Here is a 27,469-nt window from a genome sequence, read left to right on the forward strand (position 1 = left end):
TCTTCCATGCTAATGCCTTTTATTTCATTTTCTTGCCTCACTACCCTGGCTTGAACCTCCAGAACAATGCTAAACAGTATGGGTGAAGGCTAAAATATTTGCTTCTTCCTCATTTTAGGGGTAAAGTCTTTCACAATTATGATGTTACCTGTGGGTTTTTCATAGATATGCTTTATTACCAGGTGTGGAAGTTCCCTTCTATTCCTAGTTTGTTGAATGTTTTATCATGAAATGTTTAGAACTGACCAAATGCTTTTCCTATGTTTATTTATTTATTTATTTTTTTTTGGGGTCCTGTATTCCATTGATGGTATATTAACTAATTTTTCAATGCTAAACCAACCTTGCATTCCTAGGATAAATCCTATCTGATTATGGTATGTAATCCTTTTTATATGTTGCTGGATTTGGTTTGCTAGTATTTTAAGGATTTTTGTTTCTATATTCATAACAGAGATTGGTCAGAGCTTTTTTGTGTATGTGATGTCTTTGTCTGATTTTGTAATAAGGGTAATACTGGTCTCATATAATGATTTGGGAAGTATCTATTTTTTTGGAGGAGTTTGTCAAGAATTTGTATTAATTATTTTTTAAATGTTTGGTAGGATTTACCAGTAAAGTCATTTGGACCTGGACTCTTTTCAGTGAGTATTTTTTATTTTAATTTTTTTAAAAGATATTATTTGACAGAGAGGGAACACAAGCAGGGAGAGGGAGAAGCGGGCTTCCTGTTCAGCAGGGAGCCTGATGCAGGGCTCAATCTCAGGACCCCAGGATCATGACCTGAGCTGAAGGCAGATGCTTAACTACTAAGCCACCCAGGCGTCCCACAGTGAGTATTTTTTATTTATCAATTCATCTCTTCACCATTCTATTCAAATTTTCTATCTCTTCTTGAGTCAATGTTGGTGGTTAATGTTCTTCTAGGAATCTGCCCATTTCAATCAAGTCATCTAATTCATGCACATACAATTGTTCATAATATTTCCTTACAAGCCCTTGATTTCTGTAAAGTCAATAGAAGGTACCCCTTTTTCATTACTGATTTTAGTCATTTGAATCTTCTCCCTATTCTTTTAGTCAATGCGGCTGAAGTTAAATTTTGGTGATCTTTAAAAAAAACAACTTCTGGTTTGTTGATTTTCTCTATTGTTTTTCTATTCTCTTTTTGATAATTTCCATTCTAATATGTATTATTAGCAGACATCTACAGAAGACGTTCCCTTGACAGCAGCAGAAACTAATTTTTCTTAAGCCACATGGAACATTTCAAGAACAGATCAATCTGTATTATTTCCTTCATTCTGCTTATTTTACGTGTAATTTGTTTCTTTTCATAGATCATTAAGAAGGAAGATTAGATAACTGATTTGAGATTGATCTTCATTTTTTAATATAGGTATTTATAGCTATAAGTTTGCCTCTAAGTGCTACTTTAGCTGCATCCCATAAATCCTGCTATGCTGTATTTTCATTTTCATTCATCTCAAAGTATTTCCTTTTTTTTTAAAGATTTTATTTATTTGACAGAGAGAGAGAGAAATTACAAATAGGCAGAGAGGCAGGCAGAGAGGGAGGGAAACAGGATACCCGCTGAGCAGAGAGCCTGATTCGGGGCTCGATCCCAGGACCCCGAGATCATGACCTGGGCCAAAGGCAGAGGTTTAACCCTCTGAGGCACACAGGTGCCTGAGCCACCCAGGTGCCCCATCTCAAAGTATTTTCTAATTCTCCTTGTGACTTCTTGTTTGGCTCATCAGTTATTAAAGTGTCTACTAATTTCCACATGATTGTGAATTCCCCAAGTTTCTTTCTGCTATTGATTTCTAATCTCATTTCACTGTGGCCAGAGAACATCCTTTGCATAATCCTTTAGAATTTACTGAGGCTTGTTTTATGGACTAGCATATGATCTGTCCTGGAGAATGTTCCATGTGACTTAAGAAAACTGTTGTTTCTGCTACTGTCAAGGGAACATGTTCTACAGATGTCTACTAAGTCTAATCAACTTATAATATTATTTAATCTATTAAATTTATTTAATCTATTAAATCTATTAAAATCTATAAATCTACTAAATCTATTTAATCTACTAAAATCTATTTCCTTACTGATCTTCTACCTAGTTGTTGTATCCATTACTGTAAAAGTGTACTGAAGTCTCAAACTATGATTGTTAAGGAAGCCATAATTATTTAAGAACATTGTATTAGTTTCCTATTGCCACCATAACAAATTACCACAAATTGAGATGCTTGAAACAACAACATGAACACAATACCTTATAGTCCTGGAACTTAAAAGTCTAGGATAGGTATATAAAGAAGCAGGTCTTAGAGAGGTTCCAAGGGAGACTTCTATCCCATGTCCTTCCCATCTTCTAGAGGCTGCCAGCATTCCATGGCTTGTGGCCACACCACTATAATCACTGCTTCCACTATCATATGCCTTCTGTCTGACTCTGACTGCTCCTCCAAATCTCCCTTATAAGAACGAGTGAGATTAGACCAGGCCCACCCAGAGGATCTGTGATAATATCTCTACCTCAAGAACTTTAATAATATTTGCAAAGTCTTTTTTGCCACATAAGGTAATATTCACAAATTCTAGGGCTTAGGATATAGACATATTTGGAGAACACTGATCAGCTCACCATAAATACTACTTGAAACAAATTACTGCATCAAATCTGACACAAATTGTTGAATCAAGTCCTCCTAGTTTGTTACAGGTCACTGAGCTCACCAGGGTCAGTAAAAACCAAGCACCTTTTAGCCCTACTTTTGAATATATAAACTTGTGTTCTTCGGGCATTCTTTATCGGTTTAATTACTACATTAGCCATGTTTAGTTTCTTTTCTCTATATTTTCCTCATATTTTATGGAATTATTTCACGTGATGGTGCTGAGTATGTAGGACTGAAGCATGAATCTGTGGACAGTTACGCCTTCTACAGCACCGCAGAAAAGAGCACCGGTTTTCGGTCAACACAGAGTTTGGTTTTAATCTCGCCCTTCACATTTGTCAGGCCTGATTTTGTTATAAAATGGGGGTGTTGACATCTAGCTGTATAAGCTGCTGTAGAGAGTAAATAAAGCGATGCATGAAACAATATGGAAAATCATGGGAAGCAGGGACGAAGGAGGAGCTCAGTAAGCACTTGCTCAGACCGGGAGGGTCTACAGACAGGTAAGAAACAGAAGGGCAGGGGGAAGGAAAACGGAACTGTCAGGTCAGTCAATTAACTACCTGGTCATTCTGACACATGAACCAAACAATCTCTGACAAACGCTTTGAAAGGTACTCTGAATATTACCCAGATAACAACTTCCGTATGATGATGAGGTCCATACGGCCCTTACATCTTAATCCACTGGAGTAGGGAAGCAGATTGAAAAAATCCAAAGCACTCAGTTACAGGCTGACCATGTGACATGAGGCCAGGCACAACTTCCACAAAAGCCTGTTTTCTCCCCTGTCAAATGGAATCTGTGTCTTTTATCTCAGAGACCTGCGCTAAGAATTGAGAAAAATATTGTCTGTACATCTTCGGGCACTTAGAGAGACTCAATAACAGCTCATTATTATTAACAATTGTGTGACACCGACAAGTTAGTTAATATCTCTGGAACCCCTGATGTACAACTCGAGATAATATCGTAACAAATGAAAATCCCTAACTTGGTAACTGGCAAACATCGGCATTCTGCAGCCTGCCCTGATCCCGCTGTGGTAGGAAAAAACCCACATCTCCCTCAAAGACAGCCCCACAACCTCATCTCCAGAACCTAGAAATGTTAAGTTTCATGGCGAAGGAAAATTGCAAGCTGCAGATAGAACTAAAGTTGTTAATCACTCAATCTTAAAATGGGGAGATTATCCTGGATTATCCAGGTGAACCCAAGGTAATTACACAGAATCTTACAAACAGAGGAGAAAAGCAGGAGAGAGAGGCCTACGAGGACAGCTGTGTGGAAAGAACCCAGCCTGCCACTGCTGCCTTTGAAGATGGGGCAAGAGGCCAGGCGCCCCGGGCTGCGGGCAGCCTCCAGCAGCAGGAAGAGGTAGGGAATGATTCCTGCCCTTGCGTCCCGGACAGGGCTGCAGCTCTGCTAACAGTCGGATTTTAGCTCAGTGAGAACCATTCCAAACTCCTGCCCTCCAGCACTGGAAGATAATAAAGCCACAAAATCCCTGGCAATTTGTTATAGAAGCGGTAGGATGCTGATACACGGCCCCGTCCTGTTTTTCAGTTTTATTGTAAATAAGTCACAAATAACATCTGAACCTGGAAACTGAAAAACCAAACTGTTTTTGTTTTCTCTACATAGATGGCCCTCACCTTTAATGAAATCTCTTAAGAAAATCACTTCTTACTGAATATACTGATGAGGGATCTAAGCAGTGCTTTGATTCTTGGCCCTTGTCATAAAAAACATAAGATATTAAACAATATAAATGGACTCTATCATTTTGGAACCACGGTGTTAATAATATAATTAAGGTATAACCCACTGCATACATTACCTGCTGTTAAAAGAAGCAGGCCAACTCAAGAGAACCCTTTTTTATTCAAAACTAAGCAAGACATGGAACCTACTTCCCTTGGGCGTCCTAGCATCAAGTATACTGTATGTTAGGTTTCGAGGCAAAGTTTATGGTTTGAAACCTATTCTGCATGTTATGATTTTTCTTTAATAGAGGAAATACTGCTTCTTTGACATAGATGTATTAACAGCGGAGACCAATATCCACTCCAAACAAGGACCCCAAATCAAGGTACTCAGAAAGTTTATTATTAGTATTTTTCAAACCAATGGCAAAACTATTCTGGAAAAGGGTTTTGAAACGTCATTCAAGGAGAAAGTAACAACTTGAGACTGTAAATTAGGACCTAGTGTTTCATTAATTCCTAGTATAGTCTGCGGCCAAAGGAGCTAAAATACAGAGTCACTGACACACTCCCATCTCTAAAGGATACCAACGATCCTTGCTGTCTCCCCAAAACCGTGACATCACCACCCGTGAAAAAGAACTGTGGCTCCACGGACTCGTCTGGGCCACCAGAGTGGGCCCAATCACTAGAAGGTGACAACTCCAGGGCAAGCAGACAAGAAAATAAAAAATATCATCGGATAGGGAACCTTTCCAGACTTTTCTCCTGGAACTCACCATTTGGGGCCCATTTTTGCACCCGGCTGTTCCAGGAAGAAAGCCGCCTGGCTCTACCCATTTGCCGTGAGGTTTCTACCACCCATGCCAGAGACCAAACAGCAACACTAGGGGAGGCAGCATGAGGCGGATGACGAGCATCTCCTTCCCAAAGCCCTAGAGGAAAGGAGATGGGACAGATCAAGCCGTCTCAGCTCCTGTGTCCAAGTCCTGCGGCCCCTGTTCTCTGACGGCAAGGGCATTATGCTGCCCCACAGTGGTGTCCCGGGGAGCCTCTGAGGCCCCGCTCTTCGGCTCTGGGTTGGGCGGCAGGTTTCAGCTTTGGGATGGACAGCGGACCCACCCTTACTGCTGACCGTAGCAACACGAACCCAAGCATTCACGAAGAAAGCAGTGATTTCAACAGGCATCTGCTGGTGAGAATTAAAAGCCACAAAGCATTTTGCTCAAATTCAAGCTCTACCGGCAAAGTGTGAACCAGCTCAACAGTCAGTCCAGAAGACGTGTGCTCACGAACGTGAGCAGACGCGGAGCCAGGAAGCTCTGAGGACAGACAAGCCCGTGACAACCTGACTGCTCCACCAGGCACTGGAGGCTGGAACCAGCTCGGGGCTGGAGAAGCCTGCAGAGATCCCGCTTTGCGTAAGCATCACTGGCAGCGACAAACTTTAAGATTCCTATGTGAGAAGAAATGCATCACACGTGCACACAAGAAAAGCTTTTAAAATACACAGTTTCAAGTGTAATTTACATGGATGGACTCACACACCCTTCATGAAGTAAGAGAAGGAAACAACAGAGGGTTTCTTCACCTCTGCCCACAACTCCAATGTTGATGCAGCAACAAGGGTCTCTTTGTCCTTTCCCCTTTGCAGTCTGCACCCTCTCCCCACGGAACCTCCCCCACCAGGGCTTTAGATACACACAATGCGTTCTCAGCGAAATCAGACGTCTGGGAATACCACACGGAACTCTGAGCTCACACACTGTTCCACCTGTATTGTTCAACGTCCCAAATGATCCAAAACCATGCAGCCGGCTGAAAGCATTCACGCTCCTTAGCCATCTGTTTACAGGCCCTGCACATTCTAGTCCCTGCGTGTCCCGCTACCCCACTTCTTAGCACATTCCTGCTTTTACTTTGTACTCCAGACAAAGAAATAGAAGGTGCTTTCACGTGTATTACCCATTCAACAGACACCGAGTGCCAACTGTGTTTGGCACCATTCTGAGCACCAGAGACCCAAGCAGCTCAGAGTCTCTCTTCTATACAGTGTTGAGGTGCATCACTAAATCCTCAAAAGAAGTCGGGGTGGTGGGGCGGGGGCGGGTAGGCAGTACCGTGCCTACTTGAACAAACCAAGGAACTGAGTTTGGAGAGGTGAAGGTACGTGCTCACCTCAAATGAGATGAAAACACTCTCCAAGTTTCTTCAACAAAGCACCCTGAGATAATGAATTCCTTGCCCTAACGCACAGAACAAGAATGTGAGACCAATTGGCTCTTCTTCCTACAAACATTACTGAAACCCCCTTATCTCCCAGGCACTGTGCTGGGCACCGGGCAGGAATCAAAGAGAGTAAGTCACATTTCCTGTCTGAACGACCTTGGACGGTTGTGGGAGAAATAACTCCCAACAAGTCATTATCATCCGGAGTGTGATAAATCCAAGGACCGCAGCAAAGAGGAGGAAGGGTCCCACTGCAGGGGACACAAGGGGGAGGCGAGGAGGAGTCCCCGAACACACTACCTGCCTGACGGGTGTCCTGTGGTCAATGCTGAGGCGTTAACTGACCGGTGTCACAGGTGTGTCACCCTCTGCAGCTGCCCCAGGAGTCACACGTGCGTCGGGATAACGTACCACTCCCAGGCAGTGCCAGATGACCCGGCGCTGGTCTTTCCTGCGGCGCTTACCACCCCGCACTGTGTGTATCTTTTAACTTGGCTGCTTCCCTACTGAGCTGAAAATTCCCTCAGCCCGAATAAAGTACGACCCAGCTCTGTGTCCCCGCACTTAGCCCCACTGAGGAGCACGATCCTTTCTGAAGAACACCCTCCAGTCCAGGGTGAAAGGCAGGAGAAACACACAGCCTGTGAGGACGCTCCCAAAGCATCGCTGAAAGGTGGACAGTCATTTCCGGAAAGAGTGAAAGTCTGAAGCCTCACTGGCAGATCTGGCTGTTCCTGTGCTGACAGCATCTTGCTAACTGTCCAAGCCCCAATGCTATTTCCTGCTGTGACTCCTTTACTGGAAGGGACACGGCGCTCTCACAGACACTGGGGAGCCAAGAACTCACGTGCAGCCTTCTAAAGGAACGCTTCCAGAAGTACACAATGGCTGTCAAGTCTGTCCCTGTGCCTGTGCAGGGCTCCTTGAAGAGGGGACAGGTGTGTTGCTGGAGAAGGGGTGCCCACAAGATGCCAGGCACTTTCCAGATTCTCTCATCATCATTTTCTAGATGGAGAAACTGAGGCTCACAGAGCTTATTATTACCAAAAGTAACACCCCAGTTTACCACTTATGAGCATAACCCTGACAGAGTCAAAAAAGGAACTAAAAGAAAGTACAATACAGAATACAGTCAGCTGACTGTTAGGACACATGACTTGTGTGTGAGCGTGTTTGCATGTGTGCGTCTCCAAGTGCTTGTAGGCATGACAAATACAGGGCGGGGAGTTTGTTCTGAACCTATGGTACCCTACACGATGGGCCACATGTCCAAAGGGTGGACAGTGCTTTCTTCATGGGTGTCCCTGAGTAGGTGCGAGACACACAGACACTAAGGCAGAACTTCCTCCTGACTCCCCGTACTTAAAACAACGAAACAGTAAAAAGCAGTAAAACTCATTAACCAAATCAAAATCTTATAAGGCATCCCAGGACATGGGAGAAAAGAGCCAGGTGGGGGCAAGAGACTTGCACAGCTCCCCTCTCCCTCCAGACCAGACTCTCCACAGAGCCATGAGCTAGCTGCTCAGTGACACAGTCTTGAGAAAGGACCAAGAGCGACCTCATGCTCTTCTGATCAACAGATAGCCTGCCGGCAAACGGAACTGCTCACCGACACACTCACAACTGACTTTTGAATTTGGGGAGTTAAAAAAAAAAATGTAAGCAATAACTAAAAGTCTGATTTATTTCGGAGTCATCAGAGACACTTTAGACTGGTTTAATCTGCATCTTCACGCTCCCGCTATTGCTATTGCGGTGCTCTGGCGCATGTCCCCTGTTGCCTCAGTCCTTGTCACTGTACGTCAACAACAGCTGGTCCTACCCAACGACATACCTGTCTCTGAGAATGGGTTCACTCCCTGATAAAACCCATTTGTTACTGCTATAATGAAGGTCTTTTTTTGAATAAATTACATAATGAAAATTGTGAAGAAAAAAACCTATTCTGAGACAATAAAAGGAGCATGATTTTCAGATTTCTCACCCAGTTAGTTGGTGCTGGAACTGTGCCTTTCAGCTGAGGACTACCCAGACCAGGAGCTATGCTAGACCAGAGCAGAGGCATGTGTAACGCCCACACCTCCCGGCTCTGTCTTGAGAGAGGTCTTCAGGAAGAAAAAGGTAAGCATTTTATCATGGCGAGATAAAACACTCTCGCCTCTCGTTTTATGAAATTATTTTTATTACTTTGCATATTGTGCATACTATTTTTTGAATATTGTATTTATTTATTTGACAGAGATCACAAGTAGGCAGAGAGGCAGGTGGTGGGGGAGCAGGCTCCCCACTGAGCAGAGAGAGAGCCTAATGAGGGGCTCGATCCCAGGACCCTGGGATCATGACCTGAGCTGAAGACAGAGGCTCTAACCCACTGAGCTACCCAGGCGACCCCATACTATGTTTTTAAAAGACTCACATCTTGCAAATTAAATCCCCAACAAATCAACATGTCATAAGAAACAGATATCCAAAACATCCATCTAAGAGGAATGAATGGTCTGAAACAGAAACAATGAATGAATGATTAATCCCTTCATCCCAAGGGCACAACTCTGTGTGTGGATGGCATTGGAAAAGAGAGGCAAGGCCTGGTCCCTGCTCTCTAGTAGTTGAGAGCAGGGAAGGGCAGGCAGACTATGGCACACGGCCTGTTTCTCTAAAGTGTCATCAGGACACAATCATACACATTCGTTTCTATACCATCTCCAGCTGTTTTTCTGCTACAGCAGTGAGTTGAGCAGAATGCACAGCCTACAGACTATCCCCTCCTGGCCTCTTACAGAAGTCTGCCAGCCTCCACGCAGCTTCCTGCGAAGGTGGTGACCAACCCCCACAGACACACACCCACCTCCTGCTGTCCAGTCAAAGGCCCAGAAGCAATGACACCCCAGCAGCCCCGATCCACACGGTGAACGACCATCCCACATGAGAAACTGGGTAACTTGGGCCGATTTTAGAGCCACAGCAACAAGATGTGCCTGGAACAAAATGCTATGAGGAAGTAAAAAAATAATAATAATAATACTCAGAAGACGCACAGGGTGTTCCTGTCAGTAGGACCAGGAGCCAGAACATGGGGCTCCCCAACGGACAAATCTGGGGCAACTGAATGGTCAGTTTATACTGTGACTATAGGATTATAACCAGTTGAGTCAAGAACTTATACGGATAGATGACACCTGGAGGGAGCGAGGAGGGAGAGAAACCTTCAACATGTCCCCTCCAGCAGAACGTCGAGCAGCCATTGCAGATGCAGTGAGTGAACAAGACCACCACCACCTCACGGCCGGCACAGTAGGAACTCGGCTGGGAAACACCAGCCGATGCTGAAGTCTGTGACGAAGAGTTTATCACGAGGAACAGGGTACTGACATGGTCTCAAAGCAGGTCTCCGCCGAAGCACAAATGCCCTCCGCAAGGAAAACGGCATCTTTGCAGGGGAGACAACAGCAGCACCTGAACCAAGTAGCAAACAGAACCTCACGGGGAACAGGGCGGTGACAGTGACACTGTGCGCCTCCCCATCTGAGCACTGAGGACACACCACACCTCCGCGGCGTGCCAGCTCAAAGTGCACACACGTGAACCCAGTATTAAGGACACAGACAACCTGAACCCAGGACCACTCTACCAAAACACCTGGTGTGTGTAGCCATCAAAAGTGCACACCACGGACGGTGAAGGAAGACAGGAACTCTTCCAGATGAAGACACTGAAGACCCCTGACAGCCAAAGGCTCGGCGGGATCCTCACCCGCACCCGCTGAAGACAAATGGGAGCGAAGGGCAGGACGGGCACGTGCACAGGAGACGAGACAGTCGTAGGAAGCGGCCATTAACTCCCTAAATCTGACCCTGCGCTCTAGGCTGCAGTTACATAAGAGAAGGTCCTTACTCTTAGAAAACACACACCAAGGTACTTGTGTTTGTCGGGGTCTGGGGAGGTGACACAGGCACTTTACCTCCCGAGTGTCAGGAACATATGCAGATACGTGGAGAGGCCGGCAGGCCAGCGTGGGAAAATGTGAACGACCGGTGAACTCAAATAAATGGGCATACGGAGTCTCAACACTTAAAGTTGTTTCCAAATGAAAGCTTTTAATGTCAGGAATAAGCACTAAAGGTCTTAACAACGGGACCGGGAAGGGACGAGGACAGAGCAGCACAGACGTGCAGGGCACGGGGATGCAGAGGAACACGGATGAGGGTGTGACAGGACACAGCAATTATCTGGGGGAGTCGGGAAAGGTCCATGTCCTTGCCCAAGACCTCCTCTCGCCTGTGGGGAGAGCTGCGTCCAGCAGAGTCCTCCCCGAAGAGCACCCCTCCGGGCCCTGGGCCAGCTGCTCACGCTCTGAGCCCCAAAATGCCCCCAGCTCCTCCCACCACAGCGCTCACTCACTCCCTGAATCGTTCCCTCGGCATGTTCAGCTCCCTCTCTGCTCTCTGGATCACAGATTCTGGATAAAAACTGTGAAGTGAAGATGCTGATGACCACGATGACGATGATGACGGAGGCGGCAGCCGCCCCTGACCCGCGCCACTACACATCCCACACGACTGCACAGCTCCCCCCGCAGCGCGTGTAAACTGCTCGAAGACTCCAACGGCTTCCCTTTTTTCTTCTTTAAATGACCATTTTACAGTCACGGAAAACTGAGCTGAGCAGGGTCATGTACCCAAGGTCACTGCACGAAGTAGCAGAGCTGAGATGGGAACTCCACGCTGGGTGACTGAAAACCACCCCTCACCTCTCTGTCCTACCAAACCATCCGCACCTCATCTGGTATTTCTAGTTCGCAGTGGTCTGCCCTTGTGGGGCAAACAAAACGTAAGAGGGATTTCTCTAAGTACAATGCTCTGTTCATGTTTGCTGAGCATACCCAAACCCAAAGCAAGGGGCGGAGGAGTCACAAGGTGAGAGGAGAAAGCCAGCACTAAAAAAACTGCCAGCTTGGGGTGCCTGGGTGGCTCACTTGGTTAAGCCGCTGCCTTCAGCTCAGGTCATGATCCCAGGGTCCTGGGATCGAGTCCCACATCAGGGTCCTTGCTCAGTGGAGGGCCTGTTTCTCCCTCTGCCTCTGCCTGCCACTTTGCCTGCTTGTGCTCACTCTTTCTGACAAATAAATAAATAAAATCTAAAAAACAAAACAAAACAAAACAAAAAAAAACAACAAAAAAAGAAAACACCAGCAGATAATCTACTCACTGGTAGATAACCAGGAGCTGAGGTAGGAAATTCAGGTATAAAAGATACATGAGAAAGGTGTGTAGTGAACTCGTATTAGGTGTAACAAATATGTGCTGTACGTTAAAATCTTAGAGTAAAACAAAGCAAGCACCACATCGTCGTCACTTTGCCCTAGTGAGGCACGAGGCAGGCACCACTGTCTGCACAGATGAGGAGACGCAGGCTCAGGGAAACGACTGGCCCAGAACACACAGCTACACTCAGCGCCACGGGTACTTCACAAACACTAGTAGAATAAAATGAAAGAAACCTCAGCAAACATTTTGGAAGGCTTATGGACTCTATCCAGTATTCAGCTCTGCTAAAATTACTAAAAATGTAATCGTGGTTTTGTCCAAAATTTCTCCCAGGTTTTGGACCTGGTATTGATCAAGCCCCTGACCCCAGGAGGAAGCAGGAACTCCCACCGCAGCTGACAAAGCTTTCGTGACAACTGTTTGCTTCCTCACACAAATCAAAGACTTTGACTCCTATGCTCCAATGCAAACAACAGGACTGTAATTTTCCGCACAAAATGAACGAATTTGTGGCCAGCAGCCATCCACCCGACGACCCCAGGTGCCCCCCTTACCCTGGATACAGTTTCAGCTCAAACACCTTGGGGACGTTTTCCCTCTAGGGATGGCAAGCCCCCCACCGTGACCTCGCACAGGCTAGCTACCCGGTAACGTCCGCGGACTCATCTGCAGGGTGAGAACGGACCGACCTCGCGGCCGGCCCAGGATGAACCCAGCAACGCGCGAGCAGCGCCTGGGACACCTGAAGCCCTCGAGAGGGTGCCTTCAGGACGGAAGTCATGCTTCTCTGCCAATACTGCGGGGAGCTCCTGAGTCTGCTCTTACAATCAGAAACGAGAAGGGCTCATACAGGAAAATCCAAAGCAACACAGGCCTGTGGACGAGCCTGCGCGGGCTCAGAGAAGCCCCAGGGCGCGGAGAGGGCGACCGGCTGTGCGCAGCGCCATCTAGTGGAGCGGGAGCAGAGCACCAGCGTCGACCAAGGGAGACACGGCGGGGAAACCACCCCTGCTCCCCTGGGCTCTCCTCCCCGCGCGGAGCTCACACCGACAGAGACGCCCCCGGAAGACAAGACGTCTGTCAAACAGGGCGCTCTCACATCCTCGTGCTCTTTACCATACCGACGAAGAACATCAGCGATACGCCAGGAGCACCTTTTCAAGTCCTTAAAATAGCAGCAGGGGCTGATTGGTGGAAAATTATGGAAATGCAGAAAACGATGGAAATGTACTGCTTACCAATTCAGAGCAAGAGATCTCGTGCTTGTGGAGAGAAGCTGCTGAGTGTCCAACTATGTTTAGGGGCGGTCACAAAGCTGTTTATGGACGCTCCGGGGCGACCTGAAACTCCAGGGGCTACCACATCTTGAGCGTCACGGGGACAGTCAACCAGCACCGCTAACTGTCCGGCCACCACTAAGGAAGCTTCCCAAGAATGAGTCTGTCCTTCAGTATTTCCTGCGCTGGAAAACTAAACTCATCCCAACAACAAAAAACCACCCTGAAAACTGAAACTACAGGATTAAGTTATTACAGGTTTTGCGTCTGGAAAGTGGTGCCAGGACACACATCAGTCTCAGGCCATCGTGTAAAAAGAGCAGGTAACGTTTACCAAGCACCTGTTATGTGTTAGACACGTACTCGCGTCATGCCTGAAGCAACAGCCCAACAGAGGAGTGTACGTGCTCCTGTGTTAAAGATGGGAAACCGAGGCGCCCAGAAATAAGTAACGTGCATAGGCTCCGACTACAAGTCCTCCCCTCCCATAATCCCACGGCCACCTCTGGAGCAGCTCTTCCCTTATTAAGTAACCCTAGTTCCCATGTAAATGCCATCCGCTACACCTTCCACACTGCCACTGTCACAAAGCTCCTGCCCCCTTTGGTCAGGCCACCGTGTGCCCCTCTGCACAGCACGCAGTCCGCCCTCCCCACACACCACCGGGCTGATACTGAACAATGACTCTGCCGAGCTGCTGCGCGGCAGAGAGAACTTCCCGTGGAAGTCCAAGGTGAAACTCCAGCCGCAGGGGAAGCTTCCAGCTCTGCTGGTGCTCACAGGTGAGCTGTCTGTTGTCTGGGAGGCGGCAGATAAGGACCTGAATCCTGGTTTACCACTTAGCTGTCTGACCTTGGGCAAATAATTTGTCCTTCATGCCCTCACTTTTCTCATGTGTAAAATAAGGTAAAACGATTTACTCTTTTAACACTGTGAGAAAAATTAAGCACAATAACACACATAGAGCATCTAACCCAGGAAAAGTTCTTGATAAATGGTGACTATTACTATTAGCAATTATGAGGCAAGGGTAGTCAAACATCCTCCCCACGAGCCCACTGGCATCAGAGAGCCAAAACCATTGTCTGTGAGAATATGTTCTTTTATGTTCTTGGCACTCTTTTCCCTCCACTTTTTGAGCCTATTTTTAGAAAATGGAGAATTTCTAAACATACAATAAACTGACTAAAAATCCCTGATACCATCCTTTCAACCAAATGTTTCTGTGATAAATATTAAAATATAAAGAGCTTTGTGCCTCTGAGAGGTTCCTTCAAGACAAAGAGCCATTGTCTTAGTGACTTTCCACAGTGACAATTTTCCTATTTTCTCCCTGACCGCTGAAATACTCATAATTAAGAATCCTTACCTTGAATGCCTCCTGAAGACTGAGAAGTGCTGCTGGAGAATGTAGGGAAAAAGTGAACTTGACTTTTTGTAAAACACATTTTAGGGGGACCTCTTTTAAAAACTCATCATCAGCAGTGGAAATTCCTAACTGGCTTCTACTATAATAAAACTTGTATTTAAAAACAACATCGACTTCCATCCTTTCATCTACTTTTCTTCAAGCATCCTATCAGAACACTGCAGACTCAAAACTTCAGCCTGATTTTTGAAAGTTGTGCACCTTGACTGGGCAAGCTGCTTTACATTTTTGAGACTCAGATGAGTCATTTGGAAAAAAACAAAAGAGTCAGGCAGGGGATGAAACCACCTGCCTTGCAAGATCTCTGTGAGGGTTAGAGACAAAGCACAGGAAGCACCGGCACAAAGAGGCCCTCCATTTTGCAGCTTTCATCATCATCATTATCCCCAGTGCTTAGGAACACGTCTACTTTTTGGTAAAAAATATAAACCAGTCTATCTTCACTCAGTGAGAATGATGACAACAAGCAAAAGGGTCTTGTGCTATCAGATCCGCTGTGGGCATTCAGTCTGCAATCCCGGTTGCTCCCCTGGTTTGGGGTGTCTGTCTGACCTCTGAGTTGGAGGATTAACTCCTTCGGGCAAGACGGCTTCACTGCCATGTAACGAGGGCTGCAAATTTCCGGGTTTAGTCTGTCATTAGGAATTTAGGGAAGGAGAGCTAATTGTATTAGAGCATATTGGCTTAATAAATTCCTTAAGAAGAAGAAAAGTAAATAAACGTCTGGTGGCAAGCAGACCCGCTAATATCTCCTCACGTCTCCTGGAGAAGAGCCCCACAGTCCCACCACATGCAAAGAGCACGGGGGCCTCCTGCTGCTGGTCCCACGCTGCATCCCACTCAGAGCCTCTTTCACTGGATCTGTGCCCAGGTCAGCTGCCCTACCATGACAACACTCTGAGTCTTCCGCCTCTGTGAAAACTGTGAAAACTGAGAGAAGGCAGGAGTGGAGAGATCTAAGAGCTCCATGAGGTTCTCAAGACCAAGCCATGGAAGCCCAGGCCAGCTACCCAGAAGCTGACACTCTCCCATGGAAGACAGGTCCTAATAACATGGCGCAAGGATGATCACACCATAGAGGTAAGCACCAGCTGCTCTGGGAAGAAATGGGCCACCTAAATCCATTCGGGGGGAAGGATATGATCACAGGAGATCCCTTAGAGCACAAATTCCAAGGGCAAGCTATAAAAAGGGATGGCATGTAACCGGGCTTTCAATCCCAGCCCAGCCATGAAGGGACCCTCTCCCTCTGTGGGCCAGTGTGGTTCAGGAAAGAACAAAGCTTGTACCTTCACTGGGACATTTTGCAATGTCCTCGGTAACTCACTTTAGTTGTTGGAGTCTCGATTTCTACAACTGAAAAACTGGACTAGTAACATCTACATTTCTGGGCGGTTACAGTATTCACATTACAGACATGACCCGGCACAGAGAAAAACCTCAAATATGTCCCTAGGCTGACTAAGTTAAACCATCTAGTCACTCAGCACTTCAAAAGGACAGCTGAAGGATAGTTGAAGACTTTCCTTAAGAAAGAAGAGGGCATCTCCACACTTGACACTCACTCTCAGATTAACACATGTGAGCACACTCCTTTCTCAGGAGCAGAGTCTCCCTTGTTCTTCCCTCGCCACCTCACGACTCAGCCCAGGACCTGGCATGGCAGCTTCTCCAGCAACATTCACTAATGACCAGATACCAAAACACTATCACGCGCCAACCACTGGATCACTTCAAATCATAGCACGCTCCACAAAACTCAGAAACAGCATCCCCTCCATTTTCTTACCAAAAAAAATGATTAAAAATTCTGAAAACCCTAAGAAAAACAATTGAAAACTAAAAAAACCACAGCCTCTTTTGGATGAAACAGAGAATCACACACTACATCTAAATATAATTCTGCAATTTCCATTCTCCTTCGTCTCTCTTACTCCACACATCTGACAATAGTCAAGCAAATCACAAACACTTTCCAAAAGGGGTCACCAAAAAGGAAACACTAGCCATCAGGTTTTGTTGAACAAAGAGACACGGCACATCAGGCTAGTAATGATCCTCCCCTTATACATTTTTGCCCCTCACACATATCCTGAATAATGCTAAGAGTACTGATTTTAGAGAAACTGATGTAAGATGAAAAATTATTATTTTGAAAAACCAACAGACAACTTTATCAATCTGGACACAAACAGACCAGCTTAATCTTGAATCCTCTGCTACACTTCCCCTGTAACCAACCACTAAATATAACTTGGCAGTGAATCAGCCACCAATCCATATATTATATCAGATAATTAAAAATACAGGGTTATGTAATCTTATTTAATGGTTACTTGGCTTGGATTAAAAACCATCCAAAGCAGTACCAGAGAACTGGATTAAATTATAATGCATAAGACATTCCTAAAGATGGTTTTTTTGTAAGAGTCAGCACATCCCCTCCTAGCAAATACAATACAAAACATGGGACGCTACTTTCATCTCCAATTAACCTCCTTGGCTAGAACAGGCAATGTCAATTCTCTATAGGCATGGAAGTGGGGGAAGGGGGTGGTACCAAAGCCTATCTTTTTTGACTCAGTTTTAACATCAAGTAAACATTAACCATTACATTTGGTAGAAAAATGAAAGTACTCAGTGTTTGGGGGAGAGGGGGAAGGGAGCTAGTTAGCCTGAGAAAATAAAAAGAAAGTCAGCAACTAATGCCATCATGAAACATAAGGCTGGAAAATGTGTAAGAGCTGGACTATACTAGCTTGGGAGCACACATCCTAATGTCATCCCAGCTCAAGTTCTTCCTTAAAGATTATTAGAAAAAAAAATAATTCAGCTAGGAGGTTGATCAATGTTTACAACTACTGATTTTTTTTTTAAATGGCAACATCTCATTTATAAACTGTTTCATTATCATAATGTGTTGATTACAAAAGTAATAAACAGGTCACAGGAGGGCTTTAATGCAAAAGTGCCTCTTGGCCGGAGCATTAAAATCCTGTAGGATAAATCTGCTAGCAACGTTTATTTCTTTAAAAAGACCACTAGATAAGTACAGATTGAAACTTTTTTAAAAAATCAAGATAAGTCAACCAGAAGCAAGCATATTAATGATATTGATTTCTGCGGGGTTTTAAATAAGTATGTGTGAAGTAGTTTATTCTGTCTTTGCAGGAAGACCTAAGTAGCAAGAACAATGGCTTTAGGAGACAGAAGACCTGAGTTCAAATTATATCTCCGTTGCCCACAAGCTTGCATAACTGGGTTCCTCAGGTGCCTCCCCGGAAAAATGGAGACACCGGTGTCTACCTCACCAGGGTGCAAGCATGAGACAGGAACTAGACATCATGTACCCTGAAGAGACTTGGAAACTTGAACACACTCCATGCAAACATGAGGTATCACGTTCACTGCTGACCGTCGTCACTGCACAAGTTACTGCCGGAACACTGACACCAGTATAGAGATTCAGAATAAACTCTGAAAAAAAATAGTTTCTTTTTAAGGCAAAGAGTCAAAAATGCTGTTAAATGAGAATAAAAATACTTTTCTGTAGCCAATAACAAGACGCTTATCAGATTCAAAATCAAAGTTTCCTAATAACCATTCAGATTCAGATTTAAGATGCTATTTAGAAATGCACTTGGAGTTACATAATTAAGCATGATTAATATTTTAAATGATAGGGCTTTGCTTTCTGGATATCAGCTTATGATTTAAAGGGAAAACATGCTTGTCTGAAGTAATCTAAATTAACAGTAACAAGAGCATCTCAGTATCACCTTTTCCTTCTTTCACATAACTGTTCAATGTGAAAAAAATGTACTTCTTACACAAATTACATTCTTTACGGAAAAAGTAAGGTAATCCCATTCAGCATCTAAAAAAATACTAAATGGCAACATTGTCCAATATCTGTTTCAAGTAACTAGAGGCCATTAACACTAGTAGAAACAGAAACCGAAATAATTTTGAATGCATTAGCAACACAGTACTATAACAACATGGCACAGAGAAAAAAAAAAAAATTCTAACTTTCAAAATAACTCATTACACTTCTGTTGAGCTGTTTCCTTAACTGAGTGAAACATAACTTTGTCAACTTCTTTATTAAAAAAAAAAAAAAATGCACTGGATTCCACAGTCTAGAATCTTTTTAATGCCATTGATCTCACACAACATACAAAGAAATTTCTTTCACAGAAATGACAGCCCAGCAGGCAACAAAAGATCTATGTAAATCATAAAGAGCAACGAGTAGAAACCTAAGTGCAGAACCGTTCAGAAGAGCATGGGAATAAACTGAAAATTCTTTCTCTCTAATTTAAGAATGTAAGCCCATTACTTTTCCACAAGCCCACCTTATTAAAGAAATAAAAATAAGTCTGCAAATAAAATAAAATGGGAAAGCTCTGAAAACCAATTTCTATTCAACAATTCAAACGGCATGCATGCTTAAATTCTTGGAGACACTGAGTCTCTCCACTACCACCATCAGTCGACAACACACCCTACTCCGAAGAACTGGTTGAAATAGGCAAATGCTGGAGGTTGCTGTTTTTAAAATATAGACATCTATATACAAATAGAATATGTCTGCCTCATCCTTCATTTCCAACAATAAAAGAACCAGGGCCAGCATTAGGATCAGCAGACCCGATTTAACTCGGGGACCACAAACTGCCACTTCATGGAGTGATTCATGCAAAGGGTAACAGATCTAACCAGATACTATTTCTGCCATCACTCAGAGAAAAAAAGAACACCAGTGGCCCCCAAACCCATCTTTATCTGAAACATGGATTAACAGATACAGAAAGAATTGAGGACTGTGCCTGGGAAGGCAGGCTTGATTTACCTTCCATCCCAGATTACTCAAGAAGCTGGAGGAAGAACAAACCAGGAAATACTGTCCTAGGTAGACACGTCTCCATATGTCCCTGTATCCCAGTGCCCTGTACTTCCCAGGGCTGTTCACACCCTGAACTGGCTGAGCAGTGCTGAAAAGCATAGGCAGCAAGACTCCTTGCCCAGTCTTCCCAACCCCTAGCCAGCCTCCAGCGAGGGTGACCCACCCAGAGCTTCCCAAAGACAAGACAGCCAAGCCAAGAAGGGCGCAATTGCGTGGGCCTCTTCTCCCCTACCAACCCCTCCAAGGCCAGCTTGCAATCCTTGGCTGGAGCTGCCCCCACCCCCTCCCAGGGAGGCGGACCACGCTGCCAGGGTGGCTATAGCTCGGCATGGGAGAAAAAGACGGATAGGAGAGGAACTGGGCTCTGCTACTAGGACCGCCAGGTCCCTCTCCTCTGAAAAGCACAGGGTCTGACCCCAAACCTCCCCCAAGGTCCTCAAACTTCACTAACAAGCCAAGCACCTGTTCCCTTCACCTCGTGTGCATTTCAGCCCCTCAAATCCTTCCATTTTGCTCCAGCTCTTTCTTCAGTTCCCGGGACAAACCAAACATACGAGGATCCCCGAGTCCCTCACAAACTACCCTCCAATGAGATCATTCAACCCCCACCCCGCCACAGCCCCCAGATGTTCAACGTCCTCTACCAATAAGTTTCCCTCGGGTATCTTCGAGTCCCCAAAGATCTTCAAGTCTCATCCGAACGCCCCAACCTTCTGCCCCCGCCAAGCCTCCCAAAGGCACATCTCTCTTTCCCCCCAGGTATCCCACGTTCTCCCAGGTCCCCACCCAAATGCCCGGAGATTACTACCTGGGTCCGCGCCCGCCTCCCCAGGTCTATTTCTAGCCAACCCCACAGGTTCGCCTACCCAGAGCCCGGCATTTCCACCCGCTCCCGACCCTCCCCAGTCTCCGAGCCCCCGGCCACCACTCCCCCGGCCCCAACGGCCGAGGGCGACAGTTAACGGCCGGCCAGCGTGCGCCCTCACCTTGGTTCACCAGCCGCAGAGCGTGCGTGAAGGAGGGGTCCAGGGAGTCCTTCTCCGCCATCAGCTCCGGCAGGTACTTCTCCTCCATGCTCGCTGGCCGCCGGGCCCGGGACGCCGACGCGCGGCAGGCGAGCAGCGGCGGCCCCGCAACCCCCGACCCCGCCCGCGCCCCAGCGGCGCGCAACCCGGGCCAGGCGCCGCGGCCGGGGCGCGGCGGAGCCAAGCCCGGCGGTCGGCCCGGCGGAGGCGGCACGGGGCGAGTGTCGGCCGCGCGGCTCCGGTCCCCCGGGGTGGCCGCCGACTGCCCCGGGCTGGCGGCCGCTGTTCCGGGACGCGGCCCCCGCAGCCCCGCAGCTGGTCGAGTAGGAGCCGACGCGGGCCGGCGGCGAGCTCGGCGAGCCTGAGGCAGTCCCGGGCGAGCCCTGCCAGCCGGCGCCGGCGCCCAGCTCAGCCGCGACCCGCACGCCGCGCGCCGCCCCGCGCTCTCCGAGCCGCCGCGCGGAGCACCCAGCCCGCCGCCCCGCCCGCCGCCCCGCCCGCCGCGCCTGCGCCTGCGCGCCGCTCCCGCGCCCCCCCTTCGCCGCTCCCGCGCCCCCCAGCCCCGCCCCCGCCGCCCGCCCCACCCCGCCCCGCCCTCCGCCTCGGGGGGCCGCCCCCAGCCGAGCTGCGGTCCTCTGGGAAGGGCGTCCCGGCGCCTCCGGCCCTCGGGGCGCTCTGCTCCAGCTCCGGGGGCGCGGGGAAGTCCCGCTGTAGGGTAACGGCGCTGGCAGACGCAGAGGCCGGGAAACTGAGGCCCCGAGAGGTCGGGCGGCTCGCCCAAGGTCACCGGGCGAGCGTTCCCCGGAGGGGAGACAGAGGCCTGGCCGGGAGAGCGGTCAGGGCGGGGAGTCCGGGCTCGCCGGGCGGGCTCTGGGGAGAGGCAACCGGGCGAGCCGCCCTGCTCTTTCTAAGGCTCTCAGGACTTGCCTAACTTATTTCGCTTTGCTGTCCCCTCTTTGCAAGGAAATAAGGCGGGCGCGCCGTCCTTCGTTGGCGCCTGGGCTCTGGGTGCCTAAAGAGGGACCCCAGGTACCGAGGTCCGTTACATAAAAGCGCGTGCCCTTCAGGGCGTCTTTGTCATCCCGACTTGCCACCGGCGTGTCTTTCTCTTCTCCCATAAAGAGCTGTGACTGGAGGAGGAAGAGGGAGCCTTGCAGGAGCCTGTCCCCTCATGGGGAGAGTCCTCTGGACACACGTGGATGCTGATGTCTTAGGTCCCATTCTGCCCCCTTCCCCAACAGGCCCTCCCTCAGGACGTTTTCAGGTGTCCTCGGCATGTGGAGTAAAATGTACCTGAGCAAGCCAAAGACTCCTGAGTCTGTCCTGCCTTTCCCCTGCCAAACCCCATCCCCAAGTCCTGGCCTCAATGTCACCTTCCCTGGACAGCTTTCCAAGACTTCCTCTGCAAAGCAGTCAAGGCACCGTCCCCCCCCCCCCTCCCCTCCCTCAACCTGCACTGGTCAGCCCTGGCTCACAGCTGTAATTCTGTTTCCAGGAGACCCTGAGCATCTCAGGGGCAGAGCTAGAATTTTGTTTTGCAGGGAGGGTCCCCAGCATCTGGTGCCTTTGGGACAGGTGTGGGGGCACCAGAAATGTTTGTTGAAGGAACAGACCAATGGAATGCCAATCCTGTGGCCAGCTGCCTGGGGCAGATCTTCCTCCCAGGCTCATGAAGGCCTCCACAGCCAGAGATGCCGAGAGTGGAAATCAAGGATCGCTAAGCTGCTCTGAGTCTCAGCCCCAAGCACTATGCACAAACACCCCATCCCCTTTTCCACCCCTAGACTGCAGTGCCTCCCAGCAAAAGTGTCCTTTCAGAGTTCCCAGAAGGAATGTTCATGTTTCTCTTCGTTCTGAACTCTCAAGAAGCAGTCAAAGGGTAGGTTAATTTTGTAGCCTCTGCGACCCCCACAGCCTGGATTTGCCATTATGACTCTCCTGCTCATGTGACCTACCTGTGTACCTCAGTCTCCTCGTCTGTAAAGGAGAGATGAGAATCCAGATACAGATACAGATACAAATGTGGACCACATCTCCAAAACCATGGTTAAGCCAGCAGCCCTCGGGGGCACTGGGAAGGATTCGTGGGGCTATGTTTTCTCTTAGAGCATTGGAAAGGAATGCACGTACCTCCGGCTTCTACTCCTGCATCGCAGGACCTACATGCTAGGGTGTGTGTCCCTGATGGCCACACTTAAAGGGTGGAAGGGAGAAGGGGTGTTCTGGGATATCGGTGAGCCCCAGGGGAGGAGAATGGGGACCAGATGCTGGACGCTCAGCAAACCCCTCATCACTTGGTCTTACAGCCTCCTTTCCATTCAGGCTCTCTGCCCAGGTAACTGCCCACACTTTGAGTAATTGCTGTTTTCATTAAGCACTTACTAAGGGCCAGGCTCTTTCATTCACTATTTTCAGTTTTCCCAATGACCTGTAGGGAAGATATTATTTATCACCACTTATAAATGAGGAAACTGAGGTTCAGAGCAGTTCCATACTTTTGCTTAAGTCCCATGGCTGTCAGTCAGGGATCCTAGACTGATAGACCCTAAGGCCTCCTCCCCCCCTTCCCTGTTCTTCCCTCCCAGGTGTCAGTTCCTGACAGCTGTGACCCGCTCCAGCCCTCCTCCACTGGCAAGGCTGGCAGACACGTCCCCCTGGCAGCTGGGGAGGAGGGCTGTACACCAGGAAGCTGACAGCAAAGGCACTGAATCTTCCGCTCTGGACCCTCCTCCTCTCTGAACCTTCCAAGAGGGCAGGTGCCTACCTGTGAGTACCCACATGGGGTCCTCCAGGGAGGAAGGAGATGAATGTCTCTGTGAGATGCTCAGGAAATTGTCCCCACCCACCAAGCTGGCTGACTGCTGGCTGTGGGGCCCCCACGCACCTCTCCACAGACTCTGTCGGTCTTCGTGAGATGGCCACTCCTCAGGGCCCTCGCTGTCAGATCCCTGAGATGAGAAAATCTGGTGTTAGAAACAGTTCCGATTATTTGCAAGCCAGTGCCGATGGTACTCAAACTCAGGTCTTCTGACCTTCAGACCAGAGATCTCTGCAGACACCCACCAGTATTTCCTGAGCACATGCCAAGGGCAGGGTCTGCTTTGGGTACAAGGGACCAGCCGTGAACCAAACGGACTTCCACAGAGCTTCTTCAGGCGGGGCCATGGGGGCCACTTGTCCCATCTGCACATTTTGCATCTGACCTGGAGAGGAGGCCCTGGGCTCCAATAAAAAGCTTTTCTCCCACCTCTGGTATGTCAGGGGTTCACCTCCCAGCCCCAGAGACAGAGGGGCTCTTCTGCAGCCAGCCTTATCAAGTGTTGCCGTCCCCACGCCGTCTCGGGAGCAGCCCCGCCACTTGAGCCAACTGGCACCACGGCTGTCTGTCAGAATCCCCCTGAGCCCCCACCTACCGCCCCCATGTGTTGGTGTGGACAAGTACTGGCCAGCCTCTCAGACATCGCCACAGCAACCGCGTGCCTCAGACAATACACAAAAGCGGGCGGCATGTTTCGGAGGGAGTTGTCATGTTTGTTACCAGATTGCTGTTCACACCATAAGCGTCCTATTCCTTCGGTTTAGGAAGGGTGAGCACTATCCCAGATCTCCCAAGACCCTGCAGTGCCGTGGGGGGGTGAAGTTGAGAACTGGACCAGGAACTTGAGGCCTCGGTTTGACCCCTGGCTCTCCCGCTCTCTAACTGTGTGATCTTGAGTCAGATACTCAGTGTCTCTGGGCACTGGGAGAGGAATCTGTATCTTCCAGGATGGTGGCCAAGCAGATTCCTAAGGCCCATCATGGGCACTAAGTGACCATGCTGAAGGCTTTTGACTTTCCCTCCTCCCCACTCCCCGCAAGCATTGTCCCCGCTCCCGTGCACCCACGACACATCACACTGGCGTCTGGTTATCTGTGGACCCCTCTGCCTCCACAGCCAGAGCACCTGGCTGGGCGGTCAGTTTGCAGCAAGCCCTTGACACCCGTTCAAGTCCGTTCTTCTGAAACACGGCCTCTGACGGCACCACTTCCCAGCTACCTGAGACAAATGAGTTTGTCATGTAAGACAAGCACCAAAAGATGGCACAGCCTTACCTAGAAATCACTCATTTACGTGTCAGGAAGAAAGGCACCAGGCACGTTCGCTCTGATCCCTGGCTCCAGACAGCGACAGGAAATGCACGTTCAAACCTTGAGTAGATTAAAAAGTCTTAACACGTGAGCGGGAGGACACGGAGGAACTCCTCAAAGTCCGTAGCCCTCCAAAGTTCAAAGCCCAGCCATCAGCCCGGAAGGGCCTCACTGAGGACTAGTTGATCTGTTAGGGGCTCGCTCCTATTTGCTCAATCAGCCTCCCCAGCCTCCCGCGTCCAGTGTGCAGAGACACGGCGGGAAGGAGCCGCAGTGGGCAGCTCGTTCACGAGTCACTCGCTTTTAGAGGTGAAGAAACTGTTGCCCCGAACATTTAAGTGATGGAAGGCAGGAAGTGGAGAACTGCACACACACATGCACACGCGCGCGCACACACACACACTCCACCCGCGTCTAACGACAGGTGGAATGGGACCTTTCAGCTCAGGCACTCACATACTGAAGACACCTGTTTGTCTCTATATTCATGTTCCCCGAAAGTCCAGTCGCTCCCCTCCCTGTTGGGTAGACTGAAACCCAGGCCCTCTAGCAGACTCACCGGTCAGCAGGAAGGGAGCCCTCGCGGTTCTTAGAGCCTCCGATGGGAACCACAGTATTGCGCACGCGCCCCCTCGTGGCCAAACGTGGAAGTACACACCCTCACAAGTTCCTGCTGAGTCCGGTTGATCTCCCCCGCTTGGGTCGGACTTGGAAGCCGCCAAAAGGGAATCACAAGTAGGATTTAACTCCTTCCCAGGCGAGAGGAGAGTGAAGAATCTTCTTCAGTGAAAGACTGAAACATGGAAGGTAAAGAAAAAGAGGAAAAGGAAGGGGAAATAGGAGGAAGGGAGAAGAACTCAGGAGTAGAAGGAAGAAAAAGGAAGAACACAGAGTAGGAGGTGAGCACGAGGCAAAGGAAGGTTACGGAAGGGATGTTTCTCTATGCTGAGCCTCTGTCTGTTTCAAGGATAAGCGCGCTAGGTAACGGAAACTAACAAGAATTGCCGTGTCCAGGGTTGGCGTGTCACAACCAGTCAGGTGTGTACGGATGAGCAGATCACCCCTTGATTGACCCCGTCACTGTCTGGCTCAGCGATCTTTCCAAAACCCCACGCTTTCTCTGTCTCTATCTCTGAGATTGTAAAGGAGCAGCTACTAGTTGTTGTTTTCATCCTCTTTTATTGAGATCTGATGAGAACAATAAAGATTTGCAGAGAAAACCCCGAAAAGTGCTCTGAGTTCCCAGGTATAACCATCGTAGAAGTGTGTTTTATTATTTCCCTCTGTGCAGCAGCAGCCTTCTGTCCCCCGCTTCCTGGACTAAAAGGGGATATGTGATGTTGGACTGCCAGCGCACTTGCTATATTTCAACAACACATCAAATTATCACAACCTCTGGTGCTTTGTAAGGTGCTGTGATTTGAAAGTCGCTGTTGAAATATAACATATTTTTGCCACAGTAGTAACAAGATCCATGTCCATCTCCTAACCCACTCTTTCTTGTTGACGTGCATAGAGCTGTCCACAAAACAATTCCAGCCACATTAGCCAGACACTTTACAACAAACCTGCACGTGTCTGAGTTCGGCACAATGCTCATACAAAGCATTTTGGGAAGTGTCAAGTTCGTGTCCAATCAGCCCTCAAGGGGGTGATGACATTTGGAGAGTCTATTGCAAAGCAAACACATCCAGGTCACATTAAAAAAAAAAAAAATGCCAGTGTTTGCTTGTGCTTTTCTGTTGTTAAAAAATGAGGAGCTAATCTTAACAAAAATGGCTGTGGAGGAAGAAGGGACATGAAGTCGAAGTTCTGTACTCACACCCACTGAATTGCATGAGAAAACATCTCAGAACAGGAGTGGACTGTTGTCAGTAACCATGGGCTTCCCAGGTGTCCCTATGGACTTCATGCTTTGGGTTCTGTATCACCTGGCGATAGCTTCCCCATGCACAGCCTTCATCACTACCCTGTATGGATTTATAATGGCAGGTTACACACCTCGAAATCCTTTGCTTACTGTTAATGGGCAGGGGCGCGGGCGTAGGATACCAGATAAACTCACGCAATCTTGATTCACTTGATCCAGCCTGGAATGGCAGCTGGTACGTGGGGTATGTGTGGGAAGTTCCAGCTTCCTCTGGTGAATCGTAGCTGGAGAATGAATTCTCTTGAGGTTTCCGAGCCACACTCACTGGTAGCAGCTTTGCAAAGCTACAGCAGCTTGACTGTACCAACCACGGTAATCTGGGCACAGTTCTACACAGTAGGTTACCCTTGAGCACAGAATGGCTGCAGCCACCAGCTGAGGATCCAAACCCAGCCATCGGTCTACCCACAACCAAAAGAGTGCTTTGTGTGAAGCAGCCTCTTCTGGCCTCAGTCTGCCCACTTGTGGAATGAAAACAGGATCATTCCCACAAGCAGTTTAAGATCTCCATGAGGTAAATAGATGTAAAGTGCTCTGTACAGAGTCTGACACCCAGCAAGCCCCGAATGGAGAGCATATATGTAAAATACCCAGAAATATAATGGGAGCCACAAGTGCAATTTTGAGATTTCTAGCAGCCACATTCACAAGGTGAAAAAAGGATGCCTCAGTGATTCAGTCGGTTAAGGGTCTGCCTTCCGCTCAGGTCATGATCCCGAGGTCTGGGGATTGAGCCTCGAATCAAGCTCCCTGCTCAGTGGGGAATCTGCTTCTCCCTCTCCCTCATACTCTCTCTTGTTATCTCTCTCTTGATCCCAGATAAATAAGTAAAATCTTAAAAAAAAACCCTGGCGATTCGCAGACCTGTACCCCTGGGG

At 48.3% G+C, this 27,469-nt stretch overlaps 1 protein-coding gene and 1 long non-coding RNA gene across 4 annotated transcripts in view; both read right to left on the reverse strand.

Annotated features, from left to right (window-relative positions):
* The window catches only part of KHDRBS3 (KH RNA binding domain containing, signal transduction associated 3), a 184,105-nt gene extending 163,078 nt beyond the window's left edge, over positions 1 to 21,027 (reverse strand). For 2 of the 3 annotated variants that reach the window (XR_007126577.1, XM_047725505.1), the window contains exon 1: positions 20,495 to 21,026. Coding sequence is in view for 2 of the 3 variants with exons in the window: in XM_047725505.1 (XP_047581461.1) it covers positions 20,495 to 20,582 (88 nt within the window). In the remaining variant the exon portion in view is untranslated. Of the gene's footprint in view, positions 1 to 20,494 lie in introns of all 3 variants that reach the window. The other variant, XM_047725506.1, reaches the window with a different exon arrangement.
* Positions 21,028 to 22,935: 1,908 nt separating this feature from the next.
* On the reverse strand, positions 22,936 to 26,327 carry LOC125098357 (uncharacterized). Its single transcript, XR_007126805.1, has 4 exons — positions 26,152 to 26,327; positions 24,626 to 24,721; positions 23,418 to 23,481; positions 22,936 to 22,961 (listed from the first exon to the last, which is right to left on the reverse strand). It is a non-coding gene; the product is annotated as an uncharacterized LOC125098357 (long non-coding RNA).
* Positions 26,328 to 27,469: the final 1,142 nt, after the last annotated feature.

Source organism: Lutra lutra, chromosome 4 (genome assembly GCF_902655055.1).
Source record: "Lutra lutra chromosome 4, mLutLut1.2, whole genome shotgun sequence".
Lineage (NCBI taxonomy): Eukaryota > Metazoa > Chordata > Mammalia > Carnivora > Mustelidae > Lutra > Lutra lutra.